The sequence below is a fragment of the Apodemus sylvaticus genome, chromosome 20 (assembly GCF_947179515.1).
Source record: "Apodemus sylvaticus chromosome 20, mApoSyl1.1, whole genome shotgun sequence".
NCBI classification, from domain to species: domain Eukaryota; kingdom Metazoa; phylum Chordata; class Mammalia; order Rodentia; family Muridae; genus Apodemus; species Apodemus sylvaticus.
Genome location: NC_067491.1, coordinates 1,666,462 through 1,684,927, shown reverse-complemented (window position 1 = coordinate 1,684,927; position 18,466 = coordinate 1,666,462). Strand labels below are relative to the sequence as shown.

The 18,466-nt window shown below is 55.5% G+C and overlaps 1 protein-coding gene across 5 annotated transcripts; it reads left to right on the top strand.

The window, feature by feature from the left end:
• The first annotated feature begins 1,398 nt into the window (after positions 1 to 1,398).
• Positions 1,399 to 18,454, top strand: Pwwp3a (PWWP domain containing 3A, DNA repair factor). 5 transcript variants are annotated; one of them, XM_052164691.1, is made up of 14 exons: positions 1,399 to 1,473; positions 3,073 to 3,183; positions 3,725 to 3,810; positions 4,759 to 4,829; positions 6,713 to 7,534; positions 8,678 to 8,788; positions 11,025 to 11,095; positions 13,085 to 13,161; positions 13,643 to 13,703; positions 14,678 to 14,753; positions 15,073 to 15,123; positions 15,438 to 15,874; positions 16,273 to 16,361; positions 18,089 to 18,454. In XM_052164691.1, exons 2-14 carry the CDS (start codon positions 3,127 to 3,129, stop codon positions 18,144 to 18,146), a joined length of 2,067 nt encoding a protein of 688 aa, XP_052020651.1. In that variant the 5' UTR covers positions 1,399 to 1,473; positions 3,073 to 3,126; the 3' UTR covers positions 18,147 to 18,454. The 5 variants fall into 5 exon arrangements, with proteins under 5 accessions (XP_052020651.1, XP_052020649.1, XP_052020650.1 ...); XM_052164689.1 differs by having other exon boundaries at positions 8,675 to 8,788; XM_052164690.1 differs by lacking the exon at positions 1,399 to 1,473 and adding an exon at positions 1,501 to 1,577 and having other exon boundaries at positions 8,675 to 8,788.
• Positions 18,455 to 18,466: the final 12 nt, after the last annotated feature.

Sequence of the window (18,466 nt, the reverse complement as noted above, 5' to 3'; positions counted from 1 at the left end):
ACCATGCACAGGTTACTAGATGGATGGGTAGACTGGTAAATGGCCAACTGGCGAATGGGTTTAACTCATTCCTTACATTACCATATCTGGTGCTCACTGCTTCTGCCTTGCTGAGAGACCTGCCCATCCCACGCACACCACCACCACGGACTTGATTACACCACCCACCCACCCACATCCCCTCCACCACTCATGATCTACACGCTTATGCAGACCAGTAATGCCTGGGGACAATGTGACATTCCTCACTTCAAGAAAATTCTCTGAGACCCAGTGGCCTGGAGCACGCGCATTGACCCTTTTGGCCATTGCTGCCAGGAGACCTAGAACTGTCATCTGAGCTTCTGGACCTGGGGTTCCCCACCCCACTCACTCAGGGTACAGGCCTGTCATCTCACCTCTGTGGCCAACAACAACGCTTGGCCACCATCTCTCTAATAAGCATAGTAAACAACTCTTAGGTCAGAGAAATGGCTCAGTGGTTAAGAGCACTGACTCACTGCTTTTCCAGAAGTCCTGAGTTCAAATCCCAGCACCTGCGTGGCAGCTCACAACTTCCTGTAGTACTCCAAGATCTGACAGCTTCACACAGACACGCATGCAGGCAGACACCAATGTGTATAAAATGGGAGTAAAGTCGGGTGGTGGTGGCGCATGCCTTTAATTCCAGCAACTGGGAGGCAAAGGCAGGTGGAGTTTGAGGCCAGCCTGGTCTACAAAGTGAGTTCCGGGACAGCCAAAGCTATACAGAGAGACCCTGTCTCAAAAAAAAAAAAAAATTGTCCGCAGTCAAACTGGATGCTTCTAGTTCTAGAAAAGTTCATGGAGGTCCCTGGATGCAGCCCCCGCCCCCCTTCCAGTCGGTGGCTCTGCTTGGGGACCTAGGTAGGAGGTCATCTTCTATTTTCACTCCAGGACATGCCCATCCTCGCTGGGTGGCTTTTTATTTCACATGGGTGGGAATCGAGTCACCCCAGAAACCGGAAAGTGCTAGAAGCCTGTAGGGAGCTGGCTGTCTTTGCACAGCTGCTCGCAGGCGGGAATCAGCCTGGAAAGGGCCGGCTCTCCCTCTCAGCAACTACTGCAAGCTGTGGGAAAACTGGGGCGTGGTCTACGGGAGGAGGCGTGGCCTAGGGAGCCCGCAGCCGTCTGTGGGAAGGGCCAAGACGTGAGCTTCATCTTCTTATTGGCCAGCAGCGGGTGGGGGGTGGGACTTGGAGGCCTGGGGTCTACCCTGCCTCGCGCCCCTGGGGAGCCTTCGCTGCGCATTCCACAGGTTGGGCAGGAGGGAAGGCAGTGGAGGGCGTGACCGGCGGGCTGAGGCGTGGCCCAGGGGAGGTGGCGCGCTCTCGGGGGGCGGGTCCGAGGCACAGGTACGCAGCTCCCATTGGACGGGAGTGTGGGCGGGACTCGGCGCCGCGGTGAGGCAGGTCCCGCCCCCGGCCCGCGGGGATCTGCGCGGCGGCGGAGGCGGTGAGCGCGCGGGCTTGCGGCGGCGGTTGGCGGGCGGGCTTCCGCCGTTGGGACCGCCGCGGCCTGGTCGCTCTGGCTTGGACGCCGCGTCAGGCGGGCTGGGGGTGGGTGAGCCGGCTGCGGCCTTGGGAGGGCCGGGCGGGGCGCAGGCGAGAGCCTGGGGAAGGGCGGCGGCTGGGCCGGACCAGCTGGGCCGCGTCCCGTTCTGCGCTGGGTCCACGTGCAGCCGAGGCCCCTTGGGGGCTGAAAACCTCCAGTTTCCTGCTGCGAACCCCGTGTTTCTGACCTGAATCCCCTTCTCTGCAGCCCAAGCCCCATCCCTGCCGAGAGCCTCGCATTTCCGGCCTGATCTCTATCTTCTGCAGCCCGAACCCCGTATTTCCGGCCTTATATCTCCCTTCTGCAACCTGAGCCCCGAGTTTCCTACCTTATCCTCTCCCTGTAGTCTGAACCCGTGTCCCTGCTGAGACTCCCCCAGCCCCAGTTTCCTGCTGGAAGCCCCGCATTAACCTGATAACCCTGACATCTGCAGTATCAACCCAACATTTCCTCTCTCTGTGCAGCCTGAATCTATGTCCTTGCAGAAAATTCCGAATTTCTTCCCTTTGTATCCCCTCTCTGCAGTCTAAGCCCCCAATTTGCTGCTCGAACCTTATCCCCGTTGTGAACCCCGAGTTTCATGTCAGACTCGCAGTCTCTGTGGCCCACACTCCCTCTAGCCTGACCTCCCATTCATTGCTGTAAACCCTGTCTTTGCTGCTGACCTCAAGTTTCTGCAGCCGGAATATCTCAGTTTTTGTGTGAACCCCATCTTTGCTTCTTTGCTGCAAACCCCACCTCTTCTTCCTGACTACCTGAACCTCATCCCTTGCTATGAATATATTTGCTGCCCAAACCCCAGTCCCTGCTACCTGAGCCTCATCTTCTGTTACTTGAATTATCATAACTGCTGCAGAGTCCTTGTTACCTCCTGAAACCCCAGCCTGCATCCTTGCTGGGAACGCTGTTCCTCCCACTCTGCTGCCTGTAATCCCTCTGGAAAGCCTCTCCAGCTTCTGTGAACCTTCCTACCACATAAACCCTTGTCTCTACTGGTAGGTTCCCTTGTCCCTGCTGTCCTTCCTGCTGCTTTGGTCCCCCTCCCCCATCTTTCCATTTCTGTCCACAGCCCTGGCTGCTTCTGCCAGAGGTGTCAAGTCGTGAGGGCCCTGCATCTGTCCCTGTCCTTCCAGGGAATGGGGTAGCCATGTGTGCTGCAACCACCCTTCGGGCCTGAGGGAGGGAGGGCTTGTGAGCCTTGCTTGTTCAAAGCCTTGCTTGCTGCTGTCTGTGCCCTGTCAGAATAGTCTGTGCAACCTTGAAGAGGGAGACTGTTGAATTTTATTTACAGAAAACAAGACATTTCACCAAATTCCAGGGCCCTGTACTCACTTGACTGGCACTTGGCTTTTTGCCCAACATGTCAAGGCCAGGCTCTGAGTTGACCTGTGCCCTGGAAGCTGTGTGAGGCTAACCAGCCTCTGCCCTCAAAGATTGTCTGTGTGAACCCCATTTTAGAAAGGTGCAAGCCCCACTTTTCTAAAACACGTTTTGTTGCAGGACTTCTGGCATCAAGCCTGTAGCACCGTGAGCCCAGATACTCCTTTCTGAGTCATGACGGATGCCAAGTATGTCCTCTGCCGCTGGGAGAAGCGACTGTGGCCTGCGAAGGTGACAGCCCATATTCTCTTAATTTCAGGAATTAGAAATGACGTTTGGTAACAATAAAGTCTTTATCAGGCTCTGTTCTTTCCGAGTGACTCAGAGAGCTGAGCCTGATGCCGGCACCCGGCTCTGCTGGCACAAGTCCCAGGGCTCCCTCTATTCCAGGGGGTTTTGGTCTGGCGCTTAGGAGGCCCTATATCCAGAATTGTCTTTAATTATTTTTTACGCTAAGGGGGAAAAAAAAAAAGAGTCAGCTATAAAAAGGCTCAGAAGGCTGTGACCACAGGGAGTGCCTCTCTAGGAGCCCCAGACAGGGAAAACTATGGTGTTTGGGGTTCTTTGTAGTAAGTCAGCAGCAGTGCTGAGCTCCTGCCCTGTCCTGGGAAGGCTGTGGGCTCAGGTGCCTCAGTTTACGCCTGAGTGAGAGGAGTTCACATCAGGTTTCTGCTAAACCCTGTGGTGCCACCTGCAAGAGGCTCGCTGCTGTCTGTGCCTCCACCGCCATAACAAGCGTTTTTTTTTTTTCCTTTTCTTTTTTTACACTTAGGTTTTGGCCAGAACTGAGACTTCAGCAAAAAACAAGAGAAAGAAGGAATTCTTCCTAGATGTTCAGATACTCTCACTAAAGGAAAAGTTAAGTGTAGTTGTTTTTGTTTTCCTAATACTGTCTTTCTTCTCTGTCGGAGGTTTCTGATACGCTTCTCACAAAAGAAAGAGCAGCTTCTGCTGGCTTATGACTTCTCTGCTTCCATGTTTCCATGCTAAGAATCTTATGGGGAGGACAATAGATTTTATTTGACACCAATTTCAGGTTGAAGGTCTGATTATATGAGGTGCAGGGATCTGTAGGGATCAGGGTCTAAAGGGCCGACAGATGGAAATTATTCCCAGGGCTCCATCCTGGAGTCGCAGCTCCCACCAAGGACTCGTTTCTGATCCGCCTGTACCAGGCCCTGCTCTACTTAAAAAAAAAAAAAAAAGAAAAGAAAAGAATTTTTCATACTGGAAAGGCAGATGGGCGGAAGGACGCTGTTGTTCTGCACCTGGTGACCCTTCATGGGTCATCAGCAAGGACGCTGTGGGTGCAGTCCTTCCTTCTGAAGAGTCTCCTGGGTCCCTCCTGGCCCACTCCTCCCTGCCACGGTCTTCAGAGCTGCCACCGCGACAGTCCCCAGCTTCCCGCTCTCCCTGCGGCAGGAAGGTAATTGAATACTTGAGTTTAAAAGGAAAGCAAGTCCTTTTAAACTAAAACGCGCCTGCTGGGCTGTAAACAGCTCTTGGTGACATTAGCGGCTACTCGGAAAATCTAACAAAGGAGTTATTTGTGCAGTTGAAAGTCGGATTTGCCTCATGAAAGTCCCAATTTGAATTTATTTTTAATCTTAACTTCAGCCGACCTTTTCTTTCTTAAAAGAGGGGCAAAATGGGAAAGAGGGGCATAGCCTCCCCGGTTGGCTGTGCCTGTTCCCTTGGCAGCATCTGTCCCTGTCCTTCCTTCATGGTGACTTTGGCTGAGAGGGACATCTGGACAGTTGGGCTGCACACTGCTGACGCTGAGCAGCTCTTTGTCATCCATCGCAGGATCCAGGTGAAGAGCTCGGCCGTGGAGGCACTGCAGAAGTCACACATTGAGAACATTGCCGCCTTCCTGGGTAAGAGCTGCATCCAGACCACCACAGTGCTGTGGACAGACACAGGGAAAACCCTCACGGAAGGAAAGTGTGGGTCTGCTCGCTTTCCCTCCTTTTTAAGGCAGGGTCTCATGTACCTTAAGCTGGTCTGGAAAGCTCTGTGTAGCAGAGGCTGACCCTGATCTCCTTTCTGATCTTCTGCCTCTACTTCCCCGGTGCTGGTGCCGTGAGCGCCACCGCTCCTCATCCACGGGTGCCTGGGCAGAGCCTAGGGCCTCGTGCGTCTGCTTGTTGAAGCTTCTCCACCGCCAGCTCTGTCCTCTCGTGTGTGGATTTTCATTTGGGCAGTGCTGGGGATGAGAGCAACCACTGAGCTACACTGCTGCGTCTACACGTGTCTACATGTGTGTGTCTTCATGTGTGTGTCTTCATGTGTGTGTCTTTGCTCTGAGTGGAGTCTCACTGCAGCCAGGCAGGCTGGGAGTGGCGGCAGCTTTTTGCTTGAGCCCAGGGCTGGAATTCCAGGGATTGGTCTCCACAACTGGGTTCTAGCTGGGGTCCTCCACACCACCCAACTAACTGCTTCTTAGACTTCCACCCCGAACCAGATCTGCCAAATGCTAGGAACCACCCTAGAACCTTGTGATGGGTGTGGAGGACGGGGGAGGGTGTCTGCCCCACAGGAGCAAAGAACCCTCTGTCCCCTGCACCATGGAGGACACAGTGTGGAGATGGAAACGGACTGAAGCTCAGAGTCAGGAGTGACTAGGAAGTCCTAGCGAGTGCTATCTCACATTCTGTCCTAGCCGGGCCCCAGACACTCAGCATCCTCAGTAGTAAACAATAGGCTGAGGCTGTTCCTGTGACAGACGGAGCCCTGCTCACGGGAAGCCTTATATGCAGTCCTGGGACCACAGCGTGCATACATAGCATATGGTCAGACACATGCAGACATATGAACAGACACATGTGTATATAACAGATATATGCATAATATACAGACCACGTATGCATGACATACAGACACACGTGTACATAACATACAGACGTGTGCATGTATACGTACAGACACAACACAGACACATACATGGAATCATACATAATATACATAAGTTGCCAGTTACACAAAGCCCAGGGAAGCGGGGACAGGGTCAGCTTCCGTGCTGCTCCTTTTTCGTCCAGCGGGGCTGTGGGGAGTCATGGAGGTTGGGACTCAGCTTCCTTTGTAGGGCCTCAGTTCAGCGCTTGCCGCCATTTCCTCTTGTGGCTGAGCTAGACTTCTTGTGCACCCCACTCCAGACCTGGCCCAGGTATACATGGCGAGGGTGTTAGATACCGGCAGCCACCACCCAGCAGAGCCCGGCAGCTGCAGCCGCTTTCCCTCAGACTGAGTTTCAGCAGCGAAGACAGCCCCAGCCCAGGGGAAGCAAGGACTTGATCCCCAGAAGGCCGTGGCTGTGCAGGCAGCTGCAGGCTATGCTGACCCCTTGCTTGTGGCCCAGACTGCTGGGGTTGCTTGTCTCTGAGCACATCTTAGTATTTACTGAGCAGTTGCCGAGTGTGGGTCTGGTAGAGGGAGGCGGTGTGGTAGCAAGTGTGAGGTGTCCCCGCTGTCCCATTCAGTTAAGAGTGCTGCTCGCGCGAGAGACGCCCAGACCCATGTATGCAGTGCTGCTCTAGGACCTGGGGGGTTAGTGTTTAGCCAGTCAGGCTGAGGTCAGTCTGGGCATGTCACCTTAAGTCATAGCCCTGAGTGAGTGTGTAGCCATCTTTAGCTTTGTCCTCTTGTTCTGGGGATGGATGCATGGCAGTCAGAGTGGTTACTGAGTCTCTCTCTGCATGGCTATGACTGTGAGCCCTAGGCGTCCACGTGGAACCCTCACTGCATATCTTTGTCCCCACAGCCTCTCAGAATGAAGTCCCGGCTACGCCGCTGGAGGAGCTGACTTACCGGCGCTCCCTGCGAGTGGCCCTGGACGTCTTGAATGAGAGGACCAGCGTGAGTCCGGAAAGTTGTGCAGTAGAAGATGGAACCACACTGTCTCAGACAGAGGAGCCAGATGCAGATGTGGCCTCGCCGGCCTCCAGCGCTTCTTCTCCATCTTTCCTTGGTGAAGATGGTCAAGCTGTGGCAGTTCAGTGTGCATCCAAGAGGAGATGGGAGTCCAGCCCAGAAAGCCTGTGGCCGTCGTCTGCACTTGGAGAAGATCTCAGGGGCAAAGTGGGCCCCAAGACAGACCTCTCAGAGAGTGGAGCCCCAGGAGCTGACGTGCCCGCTCCCATTGGAGATGGGTCTCAGGATGATTCTGGGTTACAGCTGGGCCATGGGCAGGAGAGCACAACGAAAAAGAGACAAAGCAACCTGGGAGAGAAACCCACCCGGCGCCGACGATCAGAGCCTGGCCTTTCCAAGGGAGAAAGTGTCGCAGAGAGTGAGGGAAAGGCCCTGGCTTCACCTAGGCTGCCCTCCGAAACCTGTGAGGAGCATCCCTGTGCCGGGGTTAAAGGCTGTGACTGGGTCGAGTCATCAGGCACCAGCGGGCTGCTCCCGGCTTCTGAGAGAAGCAGAAGACGCCCCACAAAGAGGCCACGCTTGGATGGAGGCCAGAACCCACCCAGCAGGCAGCTGGGGACTAGAACTGTGGGGGCAGTGCCTTCCCCTGGGAGCTGTTCTGGGGAGGCCAGGACGCTGCGCAGTGCTGGAGAGGGTGACAAGCCGGAGGAAGGTAACCGTGGGCGGGGCAGGGACGTGGACGCCTGCTGTGTGCCATGGGATGGTATTTGTCTGTCAAAGACCAGGGGCCCCAGGTCTGCCCATCCTCCCTAAGGCACAGTGACTTTCTCTTCTCCCAGACATGTGTGTCTTTGTGTTTGAGTAGAGTGGAGCCAGGCAGGGCTGGGGAGGCAGCTGGTGACCCAGGCAGGGACCCTGCAAAGCAACCTGAGTTGCTGCTCACTGCAGAGTTAACAGCATGCTCCTGGGAAGTGAGGGGCAGCCAAAGGGATTAGGAGGCCTGGTATCAGGAGCTGCCCGAGGTCACACTGAGACCTGTGTGTGGCTCCAGCCCAGGGGTTAGCCCCCTGCTTGCCTGCCGATTCATTGAGCTCTGGCAGAAGGATTCAGAATTGGGTCCGTGGTCGAGTGGATGTGAGATACAGTGGGACCCTTCACTAGACCATTCTCTGCCCTGCGCTGCTGTGGCCTACAGGGAACAACTGGGGAGAACACGACGGTCTGGCCTGGTTGGCACCTTTTGGCTCTGAGGACCCATTGTTTGCATTGTCTGTGTGGCCACGGCATGCAGGGCTCCTGGAGCCTGTGTGCATCCCAAGCCCTGAGCTCAGAGCTCCAGTGCCTGCCTGGGAAGAGCAAGGCCCTTGTCCATCTCAGCACCAGACTACGATGAGACCGTAAGGGAGGTAGGCCTTGGACGGCTCTGTAGGGGAGACGCTCGCCACAGGCCTGGTGACCTGAGTTCGATCCTTGGAACCGATAGGGTGGAGAGAACTGACTCCACAAAGTTCTTCTGGTCTCCAAATGTGTGCTCTAGTGCACATACGTACATACACAAGCAACTATCAACACATTCACGCGCATGCACACAGGTGCAGGCACATACAGGACTCATACAAGCATGCGTAATACATGCATATGCACATATATGTGCAGACAAAAAATGCACACAAGCATGCACAAACACAAAAACATGGAGAAATTTTTTAAAGAAAGACAAACCCAATTCTAACCACAGGGTGCACCCTTACTGAATTTTCCTCCGGATCTGTCCTTTGTCATGGACAGCCCTTTGTCCCTAGCCCTTTGCAGGGTGCAGTGATAGCCATCAAGTGGCGTTCCCCTGTCTCAGTAGATCCGATGTCATCAGAAGAATCCACAGGGTTCAAGTCCATTCACTCCCTGCTGGAGGAGGAGGAGGAAGAAGAGGAAGAGGAGGAACCACCTCGGATCCTTCTGTATCACGGTAAGAGGGTGTTGCCCTTGAGGACAGTGGGTGAGGCCCCATCCTATGCAGTATCCCATAAAACCAGTTAGTTGTTTGTGCTGGGGGAGTTTTTTGGTTTTGTTCTTAGACAGGGTCTCACTGTATACCTCTAATTGGCCTGGAACTTGCTGTGTCGACTAGGTTGGCTTCTATTTTTTGGTTTTTTGTTTTTTGTTTTTTTGTTTTTTGTTTATTTCAAGACAGGGTTTCTCTGTGTAGCTCTGGCTGTCCTGGAACTCACTCTGTAGACCAGGCTGACCTCGAACTCAGAAATCCACCTGCCTCTGCCTCCCAAGTGCTGGGATTACAGGCGTGCGCCACCACCACCTGGCACTAGGCTGGCTTCTAACTCAGCAGTCTGCCCACCTCTGCTTCCAGAGTGCTGGGATGAAAGTCGGGTGTCTCCGTAGGTGATGCTGTTTCAATTTCTATGCTCTGACCGGAAACTTGTCCAAAGCCTTGTGTCCTTCTGTCTCGAAAGGAGGCTGAGGACTTGGGAGAGGTCCTTTGCTGTCCCCTCACTTCCCGGGAACATGCTGTTAACTCTGCAGTGAGCAGTGACACAGGCTGCTTCACACAGTCCCTGCCTTGGTCACCAGCTGCCTCCCCAGCCCTGCCTGGCTCCACTCTACTCAAACACAAAGACACACATGTCTGGGAGAAGAGAAAGTCACTATGCCTTAGTGGGGATAGGCAGACCTGGGGACCCTGGTCTTTTACAGACAAACACCATCCCATGGCACACCTCAGCCAGTGCATGGAGGCCAGCGTTGGCTCTGTCCCCTAGCAAAGCACTGAGTGGAGATGTAGGCCCCTTTGACCTCGGTTGGGCAGAGCTACCTTTGCCAGTGGTTCATGTCCATCCAGGGAGCTGTAGGTTCTCCTTGAGGGCACTGCATGATGCAGTGTGCGGCCAAGAATGACAGGTGAGTCGGGACACTGAGAGCCCAGTGATACAGCTCAGCCACTGAGGAGCCGAGGACTGTCCCTTAGCCAGCCATGCTCCATACCCACCTCACCTCCTTTTCCTTCTTCGTGGGCCTGAGTTCCCAGGCTGAGTGTTCTCTGAGTACTCCTGGCTAAGTACTACTGAGTACTCTGGACTAAGTACTACTGGGTATCTAGACTGTTAGAAGGGCCTGGGTGCTGATGTGAGCTGCACCTCATAAGTCCTCAGCATTTGGGTCAGATCTGAAGAGGCCCGGGTGGCCTGAACTTAGGCTCTTGTGTGCCCTTCTGTGGCACATGTGAACTGATGTCCTCATCAACCACCAGTCAAGCTCAAGACAGTTGCCAGTTCCTAGTCAGGGTATCTGAGGTGCTTGGTGCTCTCCTTGGTGGACTCTCACCTCCTCTCCAAGTGCCTCCCCGCCCTGGAGAACCCTTCAAAGCCTCTGAGGGTCATGGCGGGAAGCGTGGCAGCATCCTCTCCACCACCCGTGGTCACTCACCCTGGGATTCTTGGCAAGTAGAAAATGTTAAAGGTGGAGGCAGGGGGCTCCCTGCAAGTGGAAGGCCAGTTTGGGCCACATAATAAGATCCTGCCTTAAAAATAAATAGCAAAGGCAGGGCTGTGGCTCTGTGGTAGAGAACTTGTCTACCATTGACAAAACCGTGGGTTCCAATCCAGCCTCAGCATCCTGTAAACTAGGCATGTGCACGCGTGCCAGCCCAGCACTTGGGAGGCAGGGCCGTGCGGTGTAAGTAGAGAGATCCTGTCTCAAACAAAAGCAAAGAATGACATTTCCTCCTCTAAGAATGTATAGTTTCTGCATTTTGTGACCTCTGTTTCTCAGATTCTTTGAACTTGCTGTTCCTGGAGAGGACAGTGTGTTCTGTGAGCCTCGTGATGATATAATGTACATTTTGGGGCTGCACTGGGCATGAAGGTGTGGATGCGGTTTCTAAATGTCTGCCTTTGGAGGATGCTGGAACTTAAAGGAGGGTTTGAGATGGAAGTCATCTGTCCTGCCGATGGCTACATGTCTTGTCACAGGATGTTGGACACACAGTGGTGGCCTCTGCCCCACAGTGGCACTGAGATGCTGCTCTGTGTGTGCGTCCACCGTACGCCTGGGCTCCTGGGTAGCCACGGTAGAGCTGTGTGTAAGCAGCGCTGTGATGAGTGAGCGCCCTTGTTCCTTCCTTGTCTGCACTGCACCGTGGGGCAGGCTTAACTCATCTGGCTTTTTCTTTCCCTTGTTTTTAATCGTAGAACCACGATCATTTGAAGTAGGAATGCTGGTTTGGCTTAAATATCAAAAATACCCGTTCTGGCCAGCCGTGGTAAGTGCACGTGCCGTGGACACCGGGTCCCTTATCCTCAGGCCTGTTTCCCTGCTGCAGCAGGTAGTTGGGTAACCCTGTTAATGCTGAAAGGCCTGGGTGCTAGTGACTCAAACGTGGCACACAGCCCCCAACAGCAGGGCCTGGCCATTGCCGAGTGTCATTTCCCTTGACATTCTGAGTGGATTCATGCCCGGCTCTCTCGGGATCTGTGAGCAGTGTGCTGTGAGCTGGATGAAAGCACCAAGCCACCTCCTCAGCCCCTGAACATAGGTCCCATGATAACTGTGGGCACGGTGGCACGGGCACACTCATCCCTGCCCACAGAAGGCTGAGGCAGGGACATCCAGGAGTTCATGGTCCTCAGCTACTTAAGAATGTTAGAGGCCAGCCTGGGCTACAGGAGAGCTGTCTCCAAATATGTCTAGATAACACCAAAGGTTTGTCAGGGCCTGTGAGTCTGCTCCAAGGGCTCCTTCAGCTGCACTTACGCCCTGAGTGGCACCCATGCCTGTGGGGACTTCTCTGATGGAGACACTGTGCGCCGTGGTCCCCTCTGTGCCCGCCTGCCCTCACTCCCCATCCTGGATCCCCAGCCTGTCGCTGTTCACACAGCACAGCCAGGATGTTTTGTAGTCTGTGTCTTGTCTCTGATTTTTTTTCCCCTTAGTTTTTGCAAGACAGGGTTTCTCTGTGTAGCCCTGGCTGTCCTGGAACTCACTTTGTAGACCAGACTGGCCTCAAACTTAAAGGTCCACCACCTCTGCCTCCCAGGTTCTCAGACTAAAGGCGAGCACCTCTGTCACCCTTTGTCACCAACCTTTAAAGGTTGAGACCAGGGCCTGGAACACTGTAGCCCTAGACAAGGACTGTGCCACCAGGCTACAGTCCAAGCCACAGTTAAGTTTTGTCAAGTGGTGTGGGTGTTTGCCTCTGGACTGTTGGCTGTGTGTGCCGCAGGCCTGTCATCCCGGCACTTGGGAAGTAAGGCAGAGGATGGCGAGTTCAAGACCCTCCCAGATGAGGAAGAGAGGAGAAGGCAGCGGCAGACAAAAGGAAACCAGGGTGAAAGCTGCCGGTGCTGTGGTGGTGTGGGAGCAGCTAGCTGGGGGAGCCAGCGGCCACCCAGCCCCGCCCTCACCTTTCTGGTCTCCAGTGTTTGCACAGGGCTGATAGGTTGCTGGACTGACACTTTGCAGGTACAGGGTTAGAACTGAGGGTTGGTATCTTGAGGACCAGCTGTCCTGCTCAGGAAGAGGCTTGCTAGGCTCCCTGCTTCAGGATCCCATCGTGGGTTGAGTCGACCAGTACTGTGGACTCCGGGTTTCCCCGAGTGCCCACCTCTGGGCAGTTTCTATTCAGCCCAGAGGCAGTTGGCTGGAATTTAGGCAGAGAGGCACAGGCAGGATGTGGCCTGTTACTAGGAGACCAAGATGGGAGCCTGACATGGTGGCATATACCTGACATCCACAGCCACACACAATTCAAGGCCAGCTTGGGCTATAGGAAACTCTTGGGTCTGCTCTGTGAGTCTCTGGCTGTGCTAGAATGAGGGCCTGAGTTTAGCTCTTGGGCTATAGGAAACTCTTGGGTCTGCTCTGTGAGTCTCTGGCTGTGCTAGAATGAGAGCTCTCAGAAAGCCAGACTGCAGTGTGCCTGCCTTCTGGGAAGATGGAGGCAGACGCAGGAGGCCCCTCTAGACCGCGTGTCTGCAGTGTACACTTGCATTGACAGAGGCCTCGTCTCAGTAAGGAGGAAGGTCCGTGACGATGCCCACGTGCTCCGCCATACCCCTGCACACAAGACCCAAATGGAAGATTGTGGGTTCTACCTCGTAATACCACAGAGCCATTGGAAGCAATGGGGTCCCACACACGCCACCCCAACACTAGGATGGCAAGGCCCAGTCCTTGAGAGGGGCTTGAGGGGAGGAGGTACAGAGCTCCCTCTATCCCTTGTTCATGCTATGATGTCCCAATCTGCCCACAGGTCAAGAGTGTCCGGCGGAGAGACAAGAAGGCCAGTGTGCTCTTCATTGAGGGCAACATGAACCCCAAGGGCCGAGGGTTAGTGACACCAGAGTTAGGGCATGGGCAGGCGTGGGAATCCCGTTGGTGCCCTGACTGGAGCTGCTGGCACACATGGCCCAGAGTCCACAGTGTCCCTTGGTGTCTCAGGCTAGAACAGATGGCAGCCAGGGCCCATTGTCCCGCCCACATGCTGCAGCACAGCAGAGTTTCAGCGGAACATGGCTCTTAGTGACCTGGGTCTGGCCAGCTTGGTTAGGGTCCTCACTCACTCAGCACGCACGAGCTGGCCAGCCTGCTCACAGTGGCTTCAGAGCCCCTCGGGTGCCTTCCAGAAGGTGACTTTGGGCACCTGTGTGCACCCAGGGTGGCTGGTTGGAGTAGGGACCTGGACCCCTAGTGCTGTGGAGGTGCCACTGCCTCGAGCAGGGTTAAGTCTGGGGGAGGACGGGAGGAGGGGGAGGGTTAAGTCTCCTGGGCCGAGGCCACCTGTGCTCACCTTGGCCTCTGCTCTGTCAAGAATCACCGTGTCACTGCGACGGCTCAAGCACTTCGACTGCAAGGAAAAGCACGCACTGCTGGTAGGTGGTGGCCTGTGCTCTGTTGGCACTGGGAGCTTTGCTTGTGGGTTTGTGTGTGCGTGCACGTGTGTGCATATGTCTGCTTGTGTGCATGTGTGTATGTGCACACAAGCATGAATGTGAAGGTGGTGTGTCCAAGGCTCCCCATGAAAGGCCGAGGACAGCTTCTGGTGTCCGTTCTTTCCCCGTATTTGAGGCCCATGCACCCCAGGCTCGCTGGCCCTCGAGCTTCTGTGGATTCTTCTGTCTGAATCCTGTCTCACCCTAGAAGTGCCGGACCCCTCCTGCACTACCATCTCTGATTTTATGTGGTTCCTGAATAACCTTTGTCTCCCTGGCCAGGAAAAGTTATTTTGTTCTATTGACTCAAACCAAAACACCAGTCTGTGGGTTGACAGTTCACCCTGCGCAGTGGGTGCCACGGCTCCTGTGTGGCGCTGTTGTGGGCAGTCTCTGAGAGGCAGTCTTGGGAAACACTGAGGTGACGGCTGGTACTGCTTGCTGTAGACGCACACTGAAAGCGTGTTCGTCACACAGCCAGTCAGTAAAGTGTGCTGGGAGGAAGGTCTGACTCACTACCAGACCCCACCATGGGAAGGCATGGGCCAGCACGGGGAAGCAGGAGCTCTCCTGCTCACTGGCCAGCCGGGATCAGTGAGGGATCAGCCTCTGGCCTTTAGGCCTGTGAGCGCACAGACGTCTGGGTGTGGGACAGAGCAGCCCCAAGGTGACTAGGGGACTGAGAGACTGGCCAGAAGCTGAGGAGTTAGGGTTAGGAGTTGAAGTCAGCCTTGGTTACATACAAAGCCCGGACTCCATGAGACCCTGTCTGAAAAAGACCAAAAAGTCAATTGTTAGTTCATCGGCTTCCTGAAGGCTGAAAGTGCCTGCCTGTAGCCTGGGGTCTGGGGGCCACGGCTGCGCGCCTGTAGGGCTGGCACGGAGCACTCACGCCTGGCTCTTGGGTTTTGTAGGACAGAGCCAAGGAGGACTTTGCCCAGGCTATTGGCTGGTGTGTGTCACTCATCACTGACTACCGCGTGCGGCTGGGTATGTGGGCTGCACCCAGGGGGTGGGTGGGGCTGAGACAGGGTGGCTGTAGCCCTCCTTCCCCTCTTGGCCTGGTTAATCTGTGACAGCGCTGTCTCTGGAAGACTCAGGCGCAGGCACAGCCCTCCTGAGGGAAGGCCCTACACAGTGCCACCTCTGTGGGAACACTGGCTGTCACCTCCTGGGGCGGTGGGCAGACTCACCCCGCAAACTTGCCTCAGGGTAAAGCACAAACCAGAAGGCTCCTGGGCAGGAGGCCCGAGCATCAGACCCAGGACTGCTCAGGTCTGAGTGCCGCCTTCTCTTGTGCCCTCCACAGGCTGCGGCTCCTTTGCTGGGTCTTTCTTAGAGTATTATGCTGCCGATATCAGTAAGTATCAGTGTGGTCTTCAACATGGGGTCTGCTTTTGATCCTTGAGACCATCTTCCTGAGTCTCTTGCTGTCCTTGGCACATGCATTGAAGTGCCCATTCCATCCTGTGCAGAGCTCTGTGACCCAGCTGCACCATGCCCCATATCCCGTCAGGTGGGCAGCTGTGCTGGCAGAGGTCGGGGATCTAAGGAATGCTGCCTGCCTTCGCACTGTGACATTGCGCTGGCACACTCGGTGGCTCAGGAGAAGGGGGCCTGAGGTGGAGGCTGGAGGGTGCAGACATGAGCTCCTAATCTGTGCTTCTCTTCCAGGCTATCCTGTGCGCAAGTCTATCCAGCAGGATGTCCTGGGAACCAGGTTTCCTCAGCTGGGCAAGGGGGACCCTGAGGAGCCTGTGGGCGATAGCCAGCTGGGTCAGTGGCGGCCATGCAGGAAGGTGCTGCCCGACCGCTCCAGGGCTGCACGGGACAGAGCCAACCAGAAGCTGGTGGAGTACATTGTGAAGGCCAAGGGTGCAGAGAGCCACCTGCGCGCCATCTTGCATAGCCGCAAGCCCTCGCGCTGGCTGAAGACATTCCTGAGCTCCAGTCAGTACGTGACATGCATGGAGACATACCTGGAGGACGAGGCACAGCTGGATGAGGTGGTGGAGTACCTGCAGGGTGTCTGCCGAGACATGGATGGCGAGGTGCCCGCGCGTGCCAGTGGGGACCGCATCCGTTTCATCCTGGACGTGCTGCTGCCCGAGGTGGGTGCCCAGATCTCCATGCTCAGCACCAGCAGGGCCTTGCACCGTGTCCCTGCAGAGGGATCCAGGAAGAGGCTGCCAGCTGCACTGGCATCACTGTGTTGCTCTGGGGGGGGCTTGCTCACATGAGCTGGAAAAGAAAACTGTGGTAGGGCTGTGTGCTTGGGCTGTCTCAGACTGGGGAAGCTCTTGCCGCAGCCTCCTAAGTACTGGGGACAAGTCTCACCACCATAACTATACCTGACCCCTGTAATCGCCATGGACTGCTACTGTTAACTTTAAAACTGGAAGTTTTTTTCCATGACTGGCTCGTGACGCCGGAAATAGAGGCCAAAGCCTCACATGTCAGGTCGGCCCTCTGCTCCCTGAGCCATGGCCTGACTCCCGTTCTTCCGCAGGCAATCATCTGCGCCATTTCCGCCGTGGAGGCGGTGGACTACAAGACAGCTGAGCAGAAGTACATCCGGGGCCCCACACTCAGTTACCGGTAGGTCGTCCATAGCCGCACCTGTCCACAGATGGTGAGGTGCCGTGTGCTGTCAGTGTGCGGGTGTGGTAGGGTCGGCTGGGCCTTCTTTCCAGGCAAGAGCCGGACGAGAGCCTGGGTCTGCAGGCTGTGTTCCGCTGTGGGCCAGGCTGGCTGCAAGCCAGGGCCTTAGAGCAAGGCCACAGCCTCCTCTGCAGTCCCAGCCCTGTCGCGTGCTCTGCCCGAGACCCCTGTAATCTTGTGAGGAACGCTGTGGGCTCTGCCCCGCCTGCTCCCCAGGGCTGATGGAGAGCACAGAGCTAGATTAAGAGGCAGTGTAGCCGTCAGCAGGGCTATCCTGTCGCCTACAGTGCTTCTAAGATGTGTGGCCCCTGAGCCTCTAATCCACCTCTGGGCACGCTGCCAGACTTCAATGGGAGGCGGACAGGGCAGGGCAGTGACAGGCAGAGGATGCCACTGCAGTCACAGACGGGGTCTCCATCCAGAGCCTCATGCAGGGCGCATCGACTAAAAATAAGTTGGCATCCCCAGGAGGACAGTGGGACTGGCACAGGGCCTCCCGGTACCCAGGGCAACCATATTAGGGGGCGGCAGCCACTGGCCCGCTCAAGCGTGTCAGCTCCTGTCATTTGCAGGGTTCTGACCCCGAGATAGCATCGCAGCAAAGGTCTCTGGAGCCCCTCAGGTCTCCGCCTCATCAAGGGCTCCATACTAAGTACATGCGTGTGCTCATCCCAGCACTGCGAGGTGAGGAGGAGCCTGGCTGGGCTAGAGAAGCTGTCTCAGTGGTGCTCTGTGGTGCCATCCCCAGGCCTGCTGTGAGAGGCTGGGAATGGGTGTGGGTGCCGATCGAGTCCAGTCCTGGGATGGCAAGACAGTCTGGGCTCAACGTCAGCACCCGAATCAGCAAATACCAAGTTGAGAGTGGGAGTCCCGTTTCCCAAACCAAGGTGGAGATGGAGGAACACGCCTGATGTCACCTCGTGGACTCCATGTTGTGTGTGTGTGTGTGTGCGTGCATGTGTGTGCGCGTGTGTGTGTGTGTTCGTGTGTGTGTGTGTGTGTGCGTGCGTGTGCGCGCGTGTGTGTGTGTGTGCGTGTGCGTGTGTGTGTGTGTGTGTGTGTGTATGCGCGCGCGCACATGAGATCCTGGTGCCTGGAGATGTCGGAAGAGGCCTGCAATCTCTGGAGATGAGTTATGGATGGTTGGTAGGAAGGTGCCTTGGGCGTGCGTGCTCAGAACCGAACTCAGGTCCTTGGCAAGATCTGAGCCATTTGTCCTGCTCCTGCAATAATACTCTTCAGAGTACGTCTGACTGTGCAGAGTAAATCAGGAGGACTGTTGTAAGATCACACACATAAAAAGCCAGTCGGCTGTGCTCAGTGGTCAGGGCACTTGTCTGGTTTGCCCACAGTCTGCGTTCCATCCCCAGGTCCCCTGGGAACGTTTAAGGCCGCAGATCAGTGCCGTAAAATGTACTGTCTTTGTCTTTTATGTGTCAGTCAGCAGCTCTTCCTGCCCCATGCCATCGCCCTCTCAGCTTCCAGACCGCAGTGTCCCCATCAGAGGCTGGCTGGCATGGCTGTCGGCTGATCCACGGTGGTTGTGGCCTGTTTTCTTCAATGCACAAATGCAGACCACTCAGCCTGCATCGCTGTGCTGATTGTTCAGAGTTGCTGGCGCCCACTTGGCCGAGTCTCACAGGCAGTCTCTTTGTTTCTTGAAGGGAAAAAGAAATCTTTGACAATGAACTCCTGGAAGAGAGGAACCGTCGCCGTCGCTGAGCCGCAGTCTCCACCTGGCCAGCCAGCACTGTCTATGACCTGCCAGAGGCCTCCTCGAGAATGTGCTAGAAGCAAGAGGCCTTGGAGTGTGCTGACTTTGATCTGTGCGTGGGTTCTGCCTCCAGCCCTGGTCTGGGACATAAGATGGTAGAAACCTGCTGGCGTCTGTGAACAGCTGCTTTCTGGAAGTGTATGTGTGTGTGAGTGTGCGCGTGTGTGTGTGATATATGTGTGTATGGTGTGTACACGCATGTATGTTTGGTTTTACTTTTTAATTATTATTTTGTTTATAAATGTGTTTGACTGCACATGTGCCATGG

Bases quoted from the DNA above. Each gene is read 5' to 3' on its own strand.
- Pwwp3a (XM_052164687.1), top strand. From the start codon at position 4,601: ATGGGAAAGAGGGGCATAGCCTCCCCGGTTGGCTGTGCCTGTTCCCTT. The intron at 7,535-8,674 runs GTAACCGTGGGC...CCCCTGTCTCAG, and splicing joins GGGTGACAAGCCGGAGGAAG to TAGATCCGATGTCATCAGAA. The intron at 8,789-11,024 runs GTAAGAGGGTGT...TTTTAATCGTAG, and splicing joins TCGGATCCTTCTGTATCACG to AACCACGATCATTTGAAGTA.